Here is a 19,352-nt window from a genome sequence, read left to right as displayed (position 1 = left end):
GCCTAAATGTTTTAATTATGTAAACACACTACTTTGAAATCTGTAAGATTTTTAAAAAATAAATTATTACTTTTATTCAACAATGATTCATTAAGTGACAAAAAATGACATTTAAGACATGTATAATGCTGCAAAATAAAATAAATGCTGCTCTTTTGAACTTTCTTGTCCTCAAAATGTTTAATGATTACCAAAAAAAAAATTAAACAGCAGAATATTGATAATGAAAAAAAATTCTTGAGCACCAAATCAGCATATTAAAATGGTTTCTGAAGGATCATGCGACACTGAAGACTGGAATACTGGCTACTGAAAACCTTTGCCATCGCAAATGTAATTAATAACATTTTGCTATATATAAAAATATTATTAATAACATATATAAACATTACACTGTAAAAAAAAAAAAAAAAACTACCTATTTCAACTTAAAAACTTAAGTTCAGTTGCTGCCTTAAATTAAGTTAAATCAACTTAAAAGTACAATTTCATTTCAACTCACTATATTACAATTTACATTAAACTTACAATTTTGAGTTGAATCTTGTATAACATTAAAAAGTCAAAATTGCTCAACTTATGTTGATGAGTTAAATTAACATAAAACATGTCATAACTTATTGATCCTATAATTTTTTACAGTATATATATATATATATATATATATATATATATATATATATATATATATATATATATATATATATATATATATATAGTATACTGTTATTTTAAATCTATTTTAAAATATTTCACAACAAAAGCCTTAGTGAACAGTAGGCAAAGTTAATGTGCAAAAAGTATATATATTTATATATACATATTAATTGTGCCTACTGAAATATAAGCAACTTAAATCTTGTGGTGAAGGCAAGGCAGTCAACAAGTGCGTAGTATAAAATATAAATATACAAACTGATATATGAAAAAAGGAATATAATATAAAATAATTCTAACAAACATACCTTATAGTCTTTGGTGGTAATAGGAACTTTTTTGGTTACTGCAAGAGTAGTCAAAAATTGTGTTGTGAATCTTTCCTGCTAGTCTTCTTGTATCTTACCTAACAAATAGACTAAGAAAGAGAGGGTAGTATGTGAGATCATGGTTCCACCCCATTATGAACATGGAGAGACTTACTCAAAATGATCCAACCCTCTCAAGATGTCAACAGCTTTAATGAATCGAAATCAAGCCAAGGTCATCAGCTTCTTCAGGGAGAAAAGATACTAGCTGACCCAGGGGTGCCGCTAAGGGGGGGAAAGTTAGGACGATTCCCACACACTTTTGGGGCCCCCGCAGATCATTAAGATATAATTTATATAAAACAAAACTTAATTTTAATCAGTGTTTCATCAGCCAATTGGGGCATTCTGGGTCGAGCGAGCAGTGCTTAATTGGTCAGTATTATTAAATTGCAGACAAAGATTTTGGATAGCTAGGTTGGTGCGGTAGGGGGCCCAACATCATATTCTTTCATAGGGCCCAAAATTGCTTGCGGCGCCCGAGCTGACCAATGACTTCTGCACAGATCAGCCCCTAATTAACAGTCATGTAGGACAGAGTGCTATTTTTCAATGTATATTTTTGACTTAAACAAGCAAGGTAAAAGATATGTTGGTGGAGATGGGCATGAGTCACTGGGAACTGTAGATATTTCTATCACATCTGCCAGCTTGACCTTGATGCTAAGTAACTCCACAAGCAAGCTGAACAATGGTGTACATTGAGGAAGGCAGGCAGGCATTTGAGGCTTACAGATTCTATTTCAAGGCAAAAGAAAAAAATGAGACATCACCTTGAAAAGTCCTCGACTTGCGTCATTATTGCGATACCAGCATACTGGATGAACGCTGAGTCATCTTTTGAAAATGGCTAAATGCATACAACTCAAGAGGCATGTGGGTTGAAAGTCAGAAAACTCACAATATTGCAGACTAAAATACAGTTTTCCTTAAAAAAAAAGAAAAGAAAGTAATAAGGACATGGAACTTTGCGAAGAAAAAAATAAGTACTTTAATGACATTATGGCTGTTATTTATGATAGGACAAACACCCAAGCCAAAGTCAGTGACATTTCAAAACCAAGTAAAAAAACAAAAAACAAAACATATACCATTATATACAGACATTACAAACAGTAAAAGGCATCAGAAATGCATTATTAAGCTCCATGTAATAGAAATCAATTGATGTTCATCCTGGTAACGAGTTTAACAGTCCTCCATCAAAACTGATTACAGTGTTATGGTCCTACAAATGACTCAAGTGCATGAAATTGAGGACCATACCTTTCAGTACATCCCAAACGGATCTTAAAGGACTGCTTTGGGACTTTAAAAAAAAGTCAGTTGTGTTAAAAACATTAAAACACTGGACTCTCCTATAGTGTAACTCACCCCCAACCCCCCCCCCCCCCCCCCCCCCCCCTCCTAAAAAAAAAAAAAAAAGATGTTGAGATCTAGACAAAGAAATCAGTCATATGAGAGCACTCAATAGTGATTCGGTAACTTAGGAACATGCTGAGGCACATGGTGGAATGAAACTTACAATTGCCATATGAATGGGAAAAATAAGCCCCCCACATTTTATGACAACATATTTACTTCATAGTCAGCATTTCTAGTTCAAGTTCCAATAATCTTGCACATGGGGTGTTACTTCAATTAAAGCCTGAAAATATCAAGCTAAACTAAAATGAAATACAAACTAATCATATCAACACACCCACTGACTGGGATTCAACATGCTTCCCAAGATACAAAAAAAACACTACACAAAAGGAGACTCGTTCTCCATGGCCACAGTTACCAATGAAAGCACTCCTGAAAACCCCCAGCCTGCAGAAAAATGAGTCACTCTACCATCGAATGCATGCAGTGAACCCCATTGTCCTACGAGATAGTGGACATATACATTATGTCTCTCTCCACAAGGCTGAGGTTCTGTCTTAAGGCGTCCTCTAGTGGTCTGGAGAACCAACTGCGTGCCTGGGCAGGTCTCCCAGAGGGTCCTTTGATAGTAAAGCAAAGATTATGGCACAATGAGAGGTTCCCTAGGCTCACTGCGTGACGGTGTATTCTGGACGACGGGTCTGGATGATTTTTGGACGTGGACGCCTGCCACCATCCATATCCTCCTCATTTCCTGAGCTTTCTTGATCGTTCTCGCAAACATGAACCACCACGCTGGGAGTGGTGGGAGTTCCTGGCTGGAGCTCATACTTTTCACCTGCCGTACAGAGAGAATTTATTCTTAAAAGTTCAAAGCGGGCCACATTTAATCATTTAAACCACAGACCTATTTTAGAAGTATGAAAAAAGATTCAGTGAGAATGCGTGACATTATGCATGTTGTACCTGGCCCTAGTCTGGAGATGGCACAGAGTAGGTCATAGTTAATGACAGGTGTGGCGTCCTTTGCCTGTTCCCAACCCACAGGAGGTGATGGAGGAGGGGACAGGAGGAACTGCTTATCTGGTTTAGGAGGCTCCAGGTGCGGACTACCAATGTGCACAGACTAGAAAGAGGGCCAGGTGGAAAAAATATATACTTTTTTTTATGATAATAAGTACAAAATAAAACAGGCAAATAACCAGGTGTGCTACAACAAACAGTAAAAATTTAAAATAAATAAGCCCTGACACAAAGTTTTATATATATATAAAATAATTCACAACTGGCCAATCAGAATCATCAGAATGAAGTTAAATTTTTTAAATAATAAAAAAATAAAAAAATAATAAAGATTTATTATTATTATTATATACAATTAATTTAATCATTTTATTATATTAATAACTACAAATGATAATACAAATATGTATTATTATTATTATTTAGTTGCTTTTTTATACACACAGATATATTTATAGGCTACTTTTAAGGTGACATACCTGGGCAAAATAGAGTCGCACCTCCCTGCCGTTGAAGTCACTTTTGTGGAGTTTTGCTCTTGCCTCTGCAGCCGACAGCGCATTGGTAAAGTTTATCCTCACCCGACGGAAACTCTTAAAGAACTGGAAGGTGACGTTTCGGTCAAAGGCACGGAAAAGGTCCTCAAAACTAGCCTGTGGATGAGAGGAAAGCAAACAAATTAATACATTTGACTATGCATGTCTTCATGGAAACAGCATTAAGAAATGAACATTTTGCTGGTGACAAGAAGAGGACACAAATAAACATTTCCTGTGGAAATCTGAGGACAAGTATTTGAAAGTGTGCCACCATTTGGGCTCAGACCGGCAACCTATATAACCAGTCTTAAGCCTAAACCACTAGATTACCAACCACCCTGTGGTGAGACTGCGCTCGTAAAACATTGGTGTGCTGAATCCATTTATCTTGGTTTTGGGGATACTGCCAGATTGATGTTCAGTAAACGCTTCTATATTAAACCTTTCTGACGCACATAGTCCTAATCTAATACACATCCTAAAAATGACCACCTCTGTCAGTGCTTGACAAGACATTGGTTTCCAAGGTAACAGAGACTTACTGCACACTGTGAACATGCAGATGGACAGTCCTGATGGACCATTTAAAGCTATGCAGAGGTTTTGTAGAGTAAGAAACACAAATCCCGGGTTATTCCTATTGTGTATAGGTGTAGTATATGCATGTGTGCGTAAGAGCCTACGTCAGATTCAAAACCCCCAAACTGTCCAAACACTCATTAAATGTTCCCACAGCATCTTATTCCATGATCCAACCACAACCAGATCATTAGCTAAATATATATAAATAATACTTAAGTAGGTCATTTAGTCAACCAGAAACCACACATACAGCGTAAATCAAATATTCATGATCAACAAAGACAAATGGTTATATGAGGTATTCAAAAAGCTGTTGAATCTCTTTCTATTACTGTCATTCATTCGGATTAATGGCTGAAACAACTGTATTCCAGCAGTTTATTTTTAATCATTCTAGTATTTATTTAAAGTGTACAGCTATTTTTGTGATATTGTAAGGCACCATGTCAATGAAGCCTTACCCTCTCATCGGGTCTGTTAAACATATCCAGATCCTCTAAGGAAGCGATAAGGCAGAAAGGGTTGCACTTCGTGGTTTTCAGGTGCATGACTGAAGCCCGTTGACGGATCCTCCGTAGGACTTGAGAGGTTAGAGAATGTAAAGGGCAGGAGGGGTTGAGACGTGTCCTGTTTGCCTTCCCCAGCGTGAGGACACAAATGACGCCTGCTTCAGGAAACAAATGCTTTGAAATCACCCTCTTCGCTGCAGCTTTTCTTCCTGTCCTTCTCAGACGGTTTCAGTCCAGCAGAGAGCCTTGAGCATTTTCAGAAAGGAAATAGGTCAAGCTGAGTAATGCTTAAACAAATATAACCCCAGCGGCTTTGTACTGTGGTCACGTGACTCTGCTTTGTGGAGACAGAATCTTCTGGAATCGTCTGTCTTGAAGGCTTCGTAAGACTGCAGCTCACTCATCCGTCTCCTTTTATATAAAGGCCCCTCTCAGCTGCACAACAAGAGGCTCCACCCACTGCAGGGGGAGGGGTTGCTCAGCCTGAAGGCTCCGCCTCACTTTTCCATTCAGTACTGAAACCAATGGCTATGCTGACTAATCATAGACACACACCCTGAGAGTGCAAGTCCTGGAAACTATGTGACACTGCTTTCCGTGCAGCTCGGATTCAGTTTGGCCAATCTCTGCTCAATTCAGTCACACTATTTCAGGACACACAGTGTGGTAAAACAATGATCTGTGTCGCTCATCTCACGGCATGTCTCTTTCATGCTGCCCCTCCCATCTTTATGGAAAATCTAAATCAGCTGAGCTGCGCAGAAGGGCAGCTGTGTTATCAAGCGCTCCCCGCAGCATATTTTCCATGGGTGTTAACTCCCCTCGTTTTCTCCTGTCTGACTCCAGGGGCAGTGGATTTGTCCCATCATTATTGAAGAGAGGCTTTTCTTTTGCTATCTGTTTAAGTGGCATTCAGTTGTCACACGTCAAGCTTATTTTTAACACAGATCTGCATGACGTTATTCTCTCCGTGTCTTGCAGATATTAGAAACACTATCCATATTCTCTTTCTCAATTGTGTAAACATGGATATTCGAGACCATTACTAAATACTGAAACTGACGACGGTACAGCTAATGCACAGAGATTAACTGTAATCTTCTATAAAAGGTAAACACATGTGGCCTTCCAATTAAAATTGGGAATATTTATAGGGTTGATAACCCTATAAACAGCAGTTCTCAAGCCAAAAAAATGACACAATATAATCTTCCAAATTATTTCTATTTCTAATAAACGGTTTTCTATTTATCAAAGAATCCTGAAAAACTGGGTCATGGTTTCCACAAAACTATTAAGGCCCCGATACACTCATGGCAAAGTTCTTTTACGTTCTTCCTTTAGAGGTAAAACGAAGTTCGAAATACGCGAGCAGCGATATACTGTTATCGAACATCCGATGCCGTCCACGTTGATGAGAACGACGGTTAGATGAAAATGTAAATATGTGCTGCGCGCTTTCCTCTCAATAACAAAAATTGATCTGATCAAAGCAACGTGGATGTTTGCACAAGCTCTATGGCACCTAGGGTGGCCATACGTCCGGATTTTGGCCGGATAGTCTGGATTTTAAGCCTCGAGACGGACACTCATTTGTCCTCCTTTTTGGAGTTGCGCTGAAAAGCTGCAAAAAAAACCCTGCTCTAGAATCTTTATTGGGAAGCAGCAGCATAGCGTCTAATGCCGTAAGATCTCTGGTCAAACAAATGATTGACTGAAAGCAGAGTCTAATAAATATCTGATATATCATTGGTTAAAAATGTAAACAAGCCTCCACGACGTGCTGGCTACGTCATATCATAACGTTAACATGCCGAAACGTCAGACCTCTTTTGATCCGGAATGGACCAAAGAGCACAAATTTATATCAAAAAGCAGTAGACGCTTTTTCTTGGATTTAGCACTTTGCCAGATTATTTGTTTATTTATGCATTTCTTTTATTTCCAGAAGTCCAGAAATTTTATTTCAGGCACTGTGCACTTTGCAAGACAGGTTCATCTCAGTGGTCAGTTTTTGAAACAGACATCACATTGTCTTGAATAAATACTAATACTGTGAACAAACACTTTTTTGCCTCTTACACATAGGTGTACTTCAAGATATATCGTAGATCAAACGGTCTGGCAATAAATAGAGTAGGCTATTTCAGAATCACTGAACCATCATCGATGATGGACAAAATTGTATTGTAGTTGCGAGTCCTATGCAAGTATTCTTGCTTCACTAAATGCTGCAAAGTGTCCTCCTTTTTGGTGTTATGGAAATGGCCACCCTAACGGCACTAAAGTCACATTTATTTATATAGTACTTAATACAATTAAAATCAAGCAGCTTTACCGTATTAAACATGAAAAACAGTGTCAGTGTCTCGTTTCATCAGAAGTACAACTTCATTTTCTACTATAAAGCATCTCTCCAGCGTGTTCATGTTTTTACCCGCGGACGTCTGACCTCAATGGACTGGAACAGGAGAAATAACCTGGAAGATATTTTCATTTTAAAGAAGGCGCAGCCTCCTCGCACAACTACTTATTACGTAGTTGCGCGGATCAATGGTAGTACAAAGGTGTTTACTAGGGGTGTAACGATTCATCTACTACATCGATGTATCGATTTATTTTCCTATGATCTAACTACATCGATCTGTGCTCGGCAAGATGGCCTTCCGGACGACATATATCGATCTAACATCGTTTTAAAAGGTAATCAATCGATTGTATCGATCATGGGAAATAACGCACTGGATTTAAGCACGTCAGACTTTATATGGATATTTTTTCTTAGCACTTTTAATGATAAAGCCATTAAACGTTACTCGATTAAGTCTGCCTATCTGTGACATCATCGCAACGCACGCACCAGCAGCAGCGCTAACAAAACAAAACATAGCATGGCGGATGACAGAGAAGCCAACGTGCGAGAAATGATCAAGCCACCAGGAGAAAGAGCTAAGTTAGTAACGTTTTACCTGTACTTTCAACCCTTGCTAAATGTTACCTGTGAATTCCTGACACCAGTGTGCCTGCAGAGCGAGTTTTTGTACTGCTGGCGACATAGTGAACGCACAGAGAAGTGTTCTGCGGTCAGATCATGTTGATATTTTTGAAAAAGAAATCTGTAGAGTCATTGAAGAGTAGTTGGTTACATTTTATCTTTGTTAAATATTGTTTGTTTATTAAACTGAGAGTAGTAGCAGGTTCAGCCAGTTTATTCAACCTGAAGAAATGTTGGTTGCACTTTATTTTTGATATTAATATTTTATTTGTATTATTTTAATGTTGTAAAACAACAGCAAAAGTAGCAGGTAAACCTACTATTAATTAAACCTGAAGAGTAGCTAGTTGCACTTTATTTTTTATACTAATATTGTAATATTTTTATGTTGGAAAACAAAAGCAGAAGTAGCAGGTTAACTGTTGAAATGTTGGTTGCACTTACTGTGCTTTTATTGAAAATGTATTGAAAATTGAAAATGAGAGCAGAAAAGGTTAACTTCCTTTTAATTCAACCTAAACTGTTGGTTGCATTTTATTCAAATACAATTTGAATGCATTTGCCATTAATTGTTGTTTACTTGTTTGTTTATATCCATAATTAATTGATACCTGATTCCCTTACAAGAAACAACAGGAATCTAGGAAACTTCACCTGCACTGACCAGTATCCAGATATTTATTTCAGTCACACAATTTTTGGCTAAAAAGTTACTGAATCGATTTCAAGTCACTGAATCGTTTCGGATCGTATCGTTCTAAATGAACCAATATCGTCCTTGAATCGTATCGACAACCTCAAATCGTGATACGAATCGAATCGTTGTTAAAACGAATCGTTACACCCCTAGTGTTTACCAACGGGAGCAAACCTTTTCGGAAAGTTTGCTTTGGCAAGCTGTTTCGAACTCCCAACGAACTTCGCTTCGGACTGATTTAGTTCAAAATGACATTGTTTCGCTTGAAGTATATCGGGGCCTTAAGCAGCACCACCATTTTTAACTATGACATATAATAAAAAATGTTTTGCTTGCACACCAAATTAGCATATTAGAATTATTTCTGAAGGATCATGTGACACTGAAGACTGGACTAATGATGCTGAAAATGCAGCTTTACCATCACAGGAATAAATTACAGTTTAAAATACATTACGGTTTAAAATAACTTTTCTATTTTAATGATATTTCACAATATTACTGTTTTTACTGTATTTTTGTGTAAATAAATGCAGCCTTGTATAAGAGTATAGGCGACTACTTTCTAAAACATTTAAAAAAAAATAATCTTACCCCAAACTTTTGAACCGTGTAGGTTTTTATTATTATTATTATTATTATTTACATTTTATTACAGATGAGAGTAAAGAGAACAGAAAATGATGGGCAGAAGAGGGAGAAACTGCACTGGCAAAAGTTGTGGGATGCTGGAGACGGATTTCAACTGGATTTTAACATCCAAAACTTAACTAACTCTTACTATTCTTCAGTCCATGCACATAATCACGAGCATATTTCGTTTATCTCTAACTGACAAATTATATTTCTCAAATGAAATAAAACCCTGAAGTGAACATTCTTCCCATACCTTTCATGCAAACTTTCCACTTCTTTATCTGGTAAATGCTTTCCAGTTTGAGATAAGCACAGAGAGATCTACACCAGCCATAGGCATCTGTCACTCATGTGTGCAGATGTTTTAGTCCAAAGGCTGGGAATCCAGTTCCAGTGGAACAAGGCCTCTTATTAGGGAATGGAAACGCAGAAAAAAACATGAAACTAAATTATAACAAAGGAAGAAATACAGGGTGGAAAATGGTGAGTAGAGCAGCATTATGTTGCTGTATTTTGTGTATGTTTTTATACGGGTGGAAAGCATCTCACAGGTGTTATTATGGATACAAAAACATTCTGTTCCCGTCAAAAGCTTAAACCAAAAACAGCAAGTACAGTTGAATTCCTCTTTAAATAGCCAACTGGATTTTAAAAAAGTTATGACAAAACATGTTTTTATCTACCGTCACTGTAATGACAAATTTAGGTTATTATTTACCGTTTAGGTAAACGCAAATAAAAGGATTATCTACAGCAAATAACGTTTTTTTTTTTAAGAATTTATAATTATAATACATATTTTAAAACTGGATTTGCCTTAATTTTATGTTACTTTATTATTAACAATAATCATCTAAGTAAAAGTGAATTAAACCTAAAGGGAATTCAATTCGTATATTTATGTATTGGTACATTTATATGAAAAATACTTTATCTGCTGTCAATGGTGGATACAATGATTACGTCCAAGTAACGTCATTATTTTGTCAAAATGTCTAATTAAAATCTTATCTACCCCCAATGGAAATTAAGTAATTATTTTCTGTCATAAATAACAGCAAATTAATTTATCATCTACAATCAATGTAATGGAAAATAAAATGATTTGCTATCTATTTCATGGAAAATGAATTCATCATCTCGAAATGTGTGGAAAGGTGGAAAGTGGGCCATGGCACAAGGTGTAAAGAGCACATACATATTATTAGCCAACATGATAATAATAGTCAAAACTGACCTGAGGTTAAGGTCAGGACTTGGCTCCATTTCAAGCTTCCAGAAACTATAAACTAAGTCTACAGGCTTATATCACTCACTTGTCCACTTAAATGGCACGCTTCGTGTTTTGAAGCACCAATTCAGGAAGTGGGTTCCGAGAAAGTTTCTAAATGAGTCAGTGTTTTGTTTATAAGACCCTGGCTGTGGTTATGATATCAGAATGGGTTTGCTCAGGGAATGTGAATTCATCTGACACATTTAAGAGAACAGCTTACATTTTCCACTGAGACACCCAGCTGAGTATATGAAGGCTCGAGGGCCATGTCGCACAGAGCAAGTGTCAAAACTCCTTCCAGACTTTCCACAGAAAGCAGCAACCAAAGTGGATTCTTTCATCATGAGACAATCAGCTGACTGTGAATAACCCTTCAAACAAAGCTAAACTTTTTTTTTTGTCAAAAAGACACTTTGACATGTATTGCCACATTATAAAATATTCCAGAAAAGTGTTACTAGTTAACTAGTTAAACTAAAGTAGCAAAGAATGCATTCAATGCTTGAATTAATAATTTCAATAAAGCCTTGGAAATTAGGCTTTATTTTTTTAAACGTAATATTAAAAAATGTGTACGTGTAAACTGAAATACTATTGTATTTCAATTTACAATGGCCTTAACTACACAACACTTTCTCATGTTAACAATAGACAATAATGTATTTGTTTGCAACACATACAGTCATAAAAACCTTATAAGAAAAAGATGAAAATGAAACATGCTAAATGTCCTTGATCTTCATGTATATTGTGAACAACCAGGGCTGAGTTTCCCAAAAGCATCGTAAGCCTATTGTAGAACAATTGCCACCAATGGTCTCTCGATCAACTTAGGCTTATAATGTTTTGGGAAACGCAGCCCAGGTTTGGAAACTTGAACAAAATTTCTATTATAAGCATATGGTGAATGTGGCAGGATAGAGATCTTTGGCTGTTGAGAGCAATTATGATGAACAAAAACACAAAAATCCATGTACCTTCTTTTCTGAGGTGAATATATCAATTGTGTTCATTGTAACAAAGTTGTCGCATTCACATCTGTCAACTGTCATCAGAAAGAGTACTGGTCCGAGATATTTAACTCTGTGAAGAAAGTACACAGATACTTTTTTGGGGTTTTTACACTCTACAATTTCCACACAAAAACTTTTTTGTGTTGACTATTTTGAACACATTTAGTGTCCCTTTGTGTTAAATGTGTGTTTAAAAAAATGCAGCAAGTTTCAGCCTGACGCAATTATCATTTTCACGTCCAGCACCACGTTGTTTAACTAGCAAATGCACTCGCGACCATCTGTTTGCCCATGGGCGTGCTGGTCTGAAAACGAGGTGTGTTCAGGATTCAGCATTGTTGACGTGTTGCTATTTTGAGGCAACTGAAAACGACTGTTGAGTTATTTAAAGGGCGTGTTAGTAATATGCGCCTATAGGCAGGTACACAAGGCGCGCACACTCTGCTTATTACACACAGGGGTGTGCAGCAGCACACAAACATGCCAAATATTACGAATAAAAGGATTACAATGTAAAAGATTGTAAAAGATGTAAATGCCTACATGTCATAATGGATAGTCATTGCATGTATCATAAATATCCATTTGCAGTAATGACGAATGAAATTGGCTAATTATTTGACCAATCGTGACAATACACACATGTATTTAAACTGACTGGTCAGGTTGAGGGTGCCTATATTCTGCCATATAAATAGTGAATCCGACATGGTGCAAGCGCAACTGGCTTTTAAAGGGAATGGGAGATGAGACTCTGATTGGTTTATTGCACGTTACGCCCAAAACACACCCATGACTCATTAAGAGACTAGGTACAACCCTTTTGGACCATGCGCATGGTGCGCCGACCATTTGTTTCCTCTCTAAACTAGCAAAAGTGGCCCTTCAGACCATGTGCTTAGATCGTTAAAATAGGGCCCTACATGTTAATTCATTATCATTCAATCACATTGCTGCTTGCGTCAGCTGCTTGGGCAGTTATTCTTCTCATGAAAATGTTTCCTTGCACTTCAACTTTTCATCATTGGTTGATATTTTCGATGCATGGAGGTAAGAAAAATGTGTGATAATTTATATTTAATTAATATATAAAACTGAATTTTTTTTGATAATTTGTAGACGGTCAAGGGACATTTTACAAATATATTTGGTAGCAGGAAAATTGCCTCACAAATGGTGGTGTGAGCCACATCAACGCTACACGATTTTGGTGGTGGGAAGCTTTATGGTTTCTTTTGTTTGATTTATTGTGAGTGGAAATTAATCAATGACACATTGTAGCCATGCCGTGATTCAAATTGTGAAATTATAACACATTAGAGTGTAAAAGATTTCAACACACTTTCGGTGTTAAGAAGAATAACACATTGGTTGATTGTAACAAAATGTGCTGTCTTTATCTAGACACAAAGGTGTGTTAAGAAACAACAAAGGGTTGTGTTGTTTTCAACACATCATTTTTAAGAGTGTATAGGCGTTGTATTTCGTGTCACGTTTTTATTCATCTTAATTTGCACAACTTCTGTGCTTTTACTAGACGAGACGGAGTGAACTGCGACGCCAATAGTGTCTCACAAATGCGTACATCGAGTAGCCGTGCACAGACCAACGGCCAAGGTCAGGATTTTACATTAAATAATACATTAAATTTCATATTGTTTACCCCCAGAACACCTGGAATATATGATGTGTCGTATTGGATCATTCTGTGATACTTTTGCATCTTTTTAAAAAAAGCTTGATGCTGATCACAATTCACAGTGTGTGCAAGTGCGAATCTCACTGTGAATCTCCTTTTGTGGTCCATAAAAGAAAGAAGGGCATACATACGACAATAGAACAACACCAGGGTGAGTAATTTGAATAAATTTTCATTTTAGGGTGAAATATCCCTTTAAAACTTTAGACCTCACACACTGTTAAATTGCCATTAGCTTGAGTTGAAAACAGATGGAAAACAGCATGCTCAAGGTGGATCACAAAACTGCATGTATTGCACTAGTTTGTTTACGACTGTGCCACTGTAAATAGGCAAGTTCAAAGAACTGAGGGTGGAAGGTGATACTACAATGATAAATTCTGAAATTTCGGATTGTTTGCTGGGGCGGAGAGGATGATCATCTGCATTATGGAGGTTAAAAAAAAAGAAGCCAAGTCAAAATACGAGCAAAGAACTGCTGAAAATGCAAAAAGAAACTGTGTATTCCAGTGGAACTTGTGCGCACAAACATGCAGCCAATTAAAGTGTTTATGTGGCTTACCACATTTAAAGGGACAGTTCATACAAAAATGAAAATTCTGTCATTATTTTCTTCTCTTAATGTCGTTCCAACCTGTATGACTTCTTCTGCTGAACACAAAAGCAGATATTTTGAGCAATCTTCCTAACCAAAGTTTTTTTTGGTGACCCTTAACTTCCACTGTATGGACAAAAATCCAAGACATTTCTCAAATTATATTTGTAATGTTCCACAGAAGGAAAAAGTCATTCAGTTTTAGAATGACATGAGGGTGAGTTAATGACTACAAAAAATTCTTTTTGAGTGAACTTTTAAGTGGTGACGTATCAAATTGATTTTTTTTTTTTTTTTACTGAGGCAAGTGAGTAACTGAACTCAGTGTTCAGGGTGCCGTGTTCTAAATTAAACTAGTCATAGTTATTCGGCTATTAGTTGCCTCTCGATATTTCAACCTAACATATTTTACATATTTTTACTCATGAATCATTTTCAGTCATGGTGAAGTGCGTCCACACTGCTGACATGTTTACCTGTTGTAGCTTATCCACATTGTGTGCACGAAATATGTCCAGTCAAACAGTCAAAACATGTCATTGCAGAATTCTATTTATTATTCTATCACAAGTGTATATCAGCTATTCATTTTCATACACAGATCTCTACAAGAATGTAGACAAATGTAAAAAAAAAAGTAAGAGGACCAAAATGCCTTCGAAAAACGTAATGATTGACCACTAACTGAATTTTTGTGAGACTGTGTCCCTCTCAATATCTGTTTGTAATCCATTTGTAATTGGACTAATAGCACAGTTGATTTAAACAAAGTCACATGATGTAACCACATCAATCGGAGTAAATTGGTCAAATCCAATTACAATTTTATTCGGATTGTAAGGGTTGGTTTAAACCTTTTCTAATCTGTTCGATAGGCTGTGTAAACACTTGATCGAACTGTAAACCTAAACTGGAGAGTTCTGCGCATGCGTAATGACGTAGCACTGAACAATCTGGTGTTGTTGAATATGTAAGGCTTCGAGTCAGGTGGTTCTTTGCCTCCATTAAAATTGTTTATTGCGCAGCTAGCCATGGATTATCCCGCTTATCCCAGGGTCATTTGCCAGCATTGATAACTTAAGCTGTTATGGATGTTTGCAGCAGAATATTTGACCTGAAGGGTAAAATTGACTGTTATTCTCGTCAGTTATGGCTCGTTAGATCTAGCATTCTGCACGCTTTGAATAAGACACAGAGATAAAGTTGTGTAGTAAATTAGATTTGAGAGAGAGAGAGAGAGAGAGAGAGAGATGCATACCTGTGTCTGTTCAGCTTCTCTTAAGCTGTAAATTAAACTACTTCAAACTAGCGATGTATCCCCCTCGTTGCTGAAATATATAATGCAGCGAATCCGTACTGAAGCTATTTTATTACTAAAAGTCAGAGGGCAGCATTGATAAGTTTCAGTCAAAGACTATAAATATATAAAGACAGTTTATTACTTATGAATGGGAGAAACTGCAAAACGTAATATGGCGTAATACGTGCCGCCTTCTAAGTAAAAGAGCCAATCGCTGATTGGTAAAGCCATTGCATCACTGCAGCTGTCGTTAGAAGCTCAAGTTCCCATAGAAACCTGAGACTCGCGCTTAGGACTGCACATGCGCATTGGCTGGTCTAACCTGAAAAATATGGGGGCTTTTAACGCTATTTGAGCAGAATAAACATTTATGGGAGACTTCATGTCAGATTTTGTTGCTGATTTGAAATATGTTATTTAATTGTGAGTTCAGCAAGCATTTTTTGGAGATTTCAGGATTCCCCCACTCAAATAGATAGAGACAGGGCGACACGGTACCCGTCATAATCTGAAAACCACGCCCACTGGGGGCTGCCTCCTTGTCATTTCGGACGTATAACAAAAACAGAACAATGTCTAAAAGCTGATATGTGACAAAGTGTACAGCAAACAAGTTAAACAAAACCCAGAACCAAAAACCCAGAAGTTTTTATAAGCGTTTTTTGATGTAAAAAACAAGCGTTTAAGGACAAAAAGTGTGGATACAGGCAATTGAGACAGAGCGCAACATGTTATATTACACTGAGAACTACACCCACTAGAGGGGAATGTAATCAGCGACAGGAAATATCATATACAAAACTGACATTTGGATATTGACTTAACAGTGACAAAATGTTTATTGCACACGACGTAGGCATATTGAGTGTCAGGATCCCAAAATGTACCCATTCTTTCTGCTGAAGCTTCACATCTTATTGCCTGTAGCCACTTTTGCCTCCATAAACGCTCATTTTTTTGGGTCGACAGCTTATGAAAACGTATTTTCGTGTTTTTTAGGTTGTTTGCTGTACACCCTGTCACATATCAGCTTTTAGACATTGTTCTGTTTGGTTGTTATGCGTCCGATATGACAAGGACGCCGCTTCACACAATACAAAGTCAATGGAGAGCGTTGGATTGTCATGGTATGATCATGGTATGAAGTTTTAGAAATGACCGTTGTGTCATTCTAAAAATTCTCCTTCCATTAATCGTCTGTGAAGAGGTACAGGACAACATTGTCTCATCAGCAGGGCCGTCGGCCCATTTGCGATCGCGTTCTGGGGGGCGGGGGTCCTTGCTTCGGACTATCATCTGCAGTACCCTTGTTTTGGGTGCGGCAAGGGGCATTTTGATATATAAGCAGCAAGGCACAACGCTTCATGTGCTCGTCATCTCCTAATTAGGACCTGAAATAGATAATATTAAGTGGGTCTATAAACTCTCAGATTCATCAATCGGAATGATTTCATTATGATTGAAACAAAAGGTGTCCATGTAAACATAGCTAATGTCTATGGTGGTTACATGACCTTCTCCTTCAATCATATTTTAAAACCGGAACCATCAGCATTGTAAAACAAGTTACTTCCTGTTTCCGCATTGCAAAACACAATGGAACAGATTTTCCATTTTCTCCATTCTCAACAGCAGACTATTTTCCCATCTCTATTATGCTCTCATCCTATTTCCATTTAACTCGAGGTTTCCACCCTATTTGGAAAATTGCACACACCAGAAACCTGTTGTCTGAACTCAAATATAACCTACTTGTGCTATGCAACTTCTAGTCTTTGGATATCAATGCCTGCATTATTGTGCATTATGCCACAAATCGTATTAACAAATGCTCATTTATCAACAGGCATGAGACAAAACTGTGCTGTGCGTCACTGTGGTAAAACAATCTCTGAGCTGAACTGTATAAAAAAGGGTAGTTGAAACAACAGGTCAATTCTCTAGTACATTATAATAACAATGTCTACGACTTGACTTAAGGCTGTCTGATGACTAGGATTTGTGTAACAGCTCAACAAAAGTGACGTCAAGTGGAAAATTTCTTCAGCCATGAAAAACACACCTATTCACCACTCCAATGTCACAATAATCTTGTAGGAAAGAAAACAAACAAATGAGTGCATTATGCGTTGGTTATTTATTGTTTTGATTATTCACTCAGCTACTTGACTTGCACTCCAATATTTCAGACATAAACTCAAGGGGGAGAATATAATAAATCTCCATTTCTTGAAAGCACCGGCTACTACTTCAATACATCATAAGCTGCCATTAAATAAATTATGGTGGACGTATAAGACACCTTTAGAACACAGAATGTACTAAGATAAATGGTTGAAATGTTTCATTTTGATAAACCATGGAACAAAACCACACAAAAAATTCTGGATTGAGTCAAAAACTTTTACAATGAGAATGTTATTTCCCCAAGTTCCTATTTTCCTTTTTTACAATGAGGAACAAAGAAGCTGTCAGGGAAATTAAAGTCACACCACTGATGTCCAAATCTCCATATTCCAAAAACTCTATTATTCAAAAGGTTTACTAGTTGTGACAGTTTATACTAACAAAAAAGCCAGTCTATTCCAAGTTACAGACATTCTAACCCATTAACGGAATATTAAAATCTTTCAGGTCACAACAACATCTCGACTGCTTAATCATCAAATGATGCTTGCATCATATCATTAGGCGAAAGATTATATCTGCTTATGGCTCATTAAATAAGATTACTGTGAAGATTATGCAGTATAAAGTTCCATGTCACAGAGCAAGTTATCTCTGGTTCCACGAGTTCACAATCACCATATATCAATCCAACAGAGCATATTTTAGGCAAAGTAGAATGACTCATTCAGGTCATTTAAATGTGCAGCCAACAACAAAAAACTGCAAAATTCAAATCTGTAGTTCATCATATTAAAAATGGACGTCTACTATGTTTGACAAAAAAAGTGTCAAAATACAGTTTATCTATATGTTTTTTTAAGTGTGCTGGTGCCATCTTTCATAAAAATATATGCCACTTTATTTTGTTGTTCAATGCAATAGCAAAGTCCAAGAATGAACATATTCAATACAAAAATGCATATTTGGTCTATACATTTCGGTTATGCATGCCAGGTCTAAATTAGATTCATAAGAGGGATACAGGAGCATGAATTCAATTTTACTCACTCTTAAAGGGCTTTCAATGGCAAAAACATCCACAGGAACTTTCCAGGCCACCAGTGAATCAGTCAGGTCGGTAAAATGCACGTCCACGGTGGCCCCACTGTCTTCATTATTTGACTGCTGCATAATGTAAATATGGAACGGATAGGAAACTGTCCAGGTCGTAATTTCTTTTAAATTCCTACTGAATTTGTGTGTAAATCATATGGCGTGTAAAGCTAAGCTATCTGTCTATACTGGATGAAAATGTCATTACACTTAAACGACTCACGCTTACTTTGGGAACCGATTTATACATCGGCATTGACGTGTTCAGTTGATATTTTTAAACTATAATCTGTGTTTGTTTTTTAAGCTGTGTGTTAAAAGAATAAGTAACCTAGATTGAACCATAATTTGCGGAAAACAAGTCAGCAACGTTGACGTACGCTCTCGACAACTTCCCGTTTCCCTTTTCAACATATTTAATGATTCCAGCAGAGGGCGATGAGACATCCCTGAAAATGACAGAATTAAGAATTGTATTGCATAAAAATTATAGCTTACAGCACTGAGCGATTAACCATTTTATTGTTTGACCGTTTTATGTAGTGTTGGAACAGTTCAGTGTCTAAATGATACGATTAGTCAACCTAAATGGCCCTTGCTTTTGCATCAAAAATGGCAAGATATATAACCATGTAAATAATTTTTCCAAAGATTTATTAATTTTCCCAAAACAAGGGGGTTGACTTGCCTTCAACAATCTAAATTACTTTAATACGGATTAGTTTAGTAATATTTTTTACATTGTTAAAGTCTATAATTTGCCTATCAAGTCACTGTAAACAATTATATAGAAAAACTGAACCCTACTATTCTTTCCATTCCTGCAATAAAGACAGTGCTTACTTTATTATTATAAAGGGTCACATTCCTATTATA

At 36.8% G+C, this 19,352-nt stretch overlaps 1 protein-coding gene across 2 annotated transcripts; it reads right to left on the bottom strand.

The window, feature by feature from the left end:
• Positions 1-1,995: 1,995 nt before the first annotated feature.
• rcan1a (regulator of calcineurin 1a) lies at positions 1,996-18,885 on the bottom strand. Of its 2 annotated transcripts, none has more exons than XM_079822113.1 (4): positions 18,432-18,885; positions 3,896-4,069; positions 3,360-3,519; positions 1,996-3,231 (listed from the first exon to the last, which is right to left on the bottom strand). In XM_079822113.1, the coding sequence occupies exons 1-4, from the start codon at positions 18,552-18,554 to the stop codon at positions 3,062-3,064; spliced, it is 627 nt and encodes a 208-aa protein (XP_079678239.1). In that variant the 5' UTR covers positions 18,555-18,885; the 3' UTR covers positions 1,996-3,061. The 2 variants fall into 2 exon arrangements, with proteins under 2 accessions (XP_079678239.1, XP_079678240.1); XM_079822114.1 differs by lacking the exon at positions 18,432-18,885 and adding an exon at positions 4,999-5,466.
• Positions 18,886-19,352: the final 467 nt, after the last annotated feature.

Source organism: Gobio gobio (genome assembly GCF_949357685.1).
Source record: "Gobio gobio genome assembly, chromosome: 7".
Classification (NCBI taxonomy): domain Eukaryota; kingdom Metazoa; phylum Chordata; class Actinopteri; order Cypriniformes; family Gobionidae; genus Gobio; species Gobio gobio.
Note: the sequence above shows the minus strand (reverse complement) of the source record. Positions and strands in the feature narration are given on the sequence as shown.

Bases quoted from the DNA above. Each gene is read 5' to 3' on its own strand.
- rcan1a (XM_079822113.1), bottom strand. From the start codon at position 18,554: ATGCAGCAGTCAAATAATGAAGACAGTGGGGCCACCGTGGACGTGCAT. The intron at 3,520-3,895 runs GTATGTCACCTT...CCCTCTTTCTAG, and splicing joins TGCGACTCTATTTTGCCCAG to TCTGTGCACATTGGTAGTCC. The intron at 3,232-3,359 runs GTACAACATGCA...TCTGTACGGCAG, and splicing joins CATCTCCAGACTAGGGCCAG to GTGAAAAGTATGAGCTCCAG.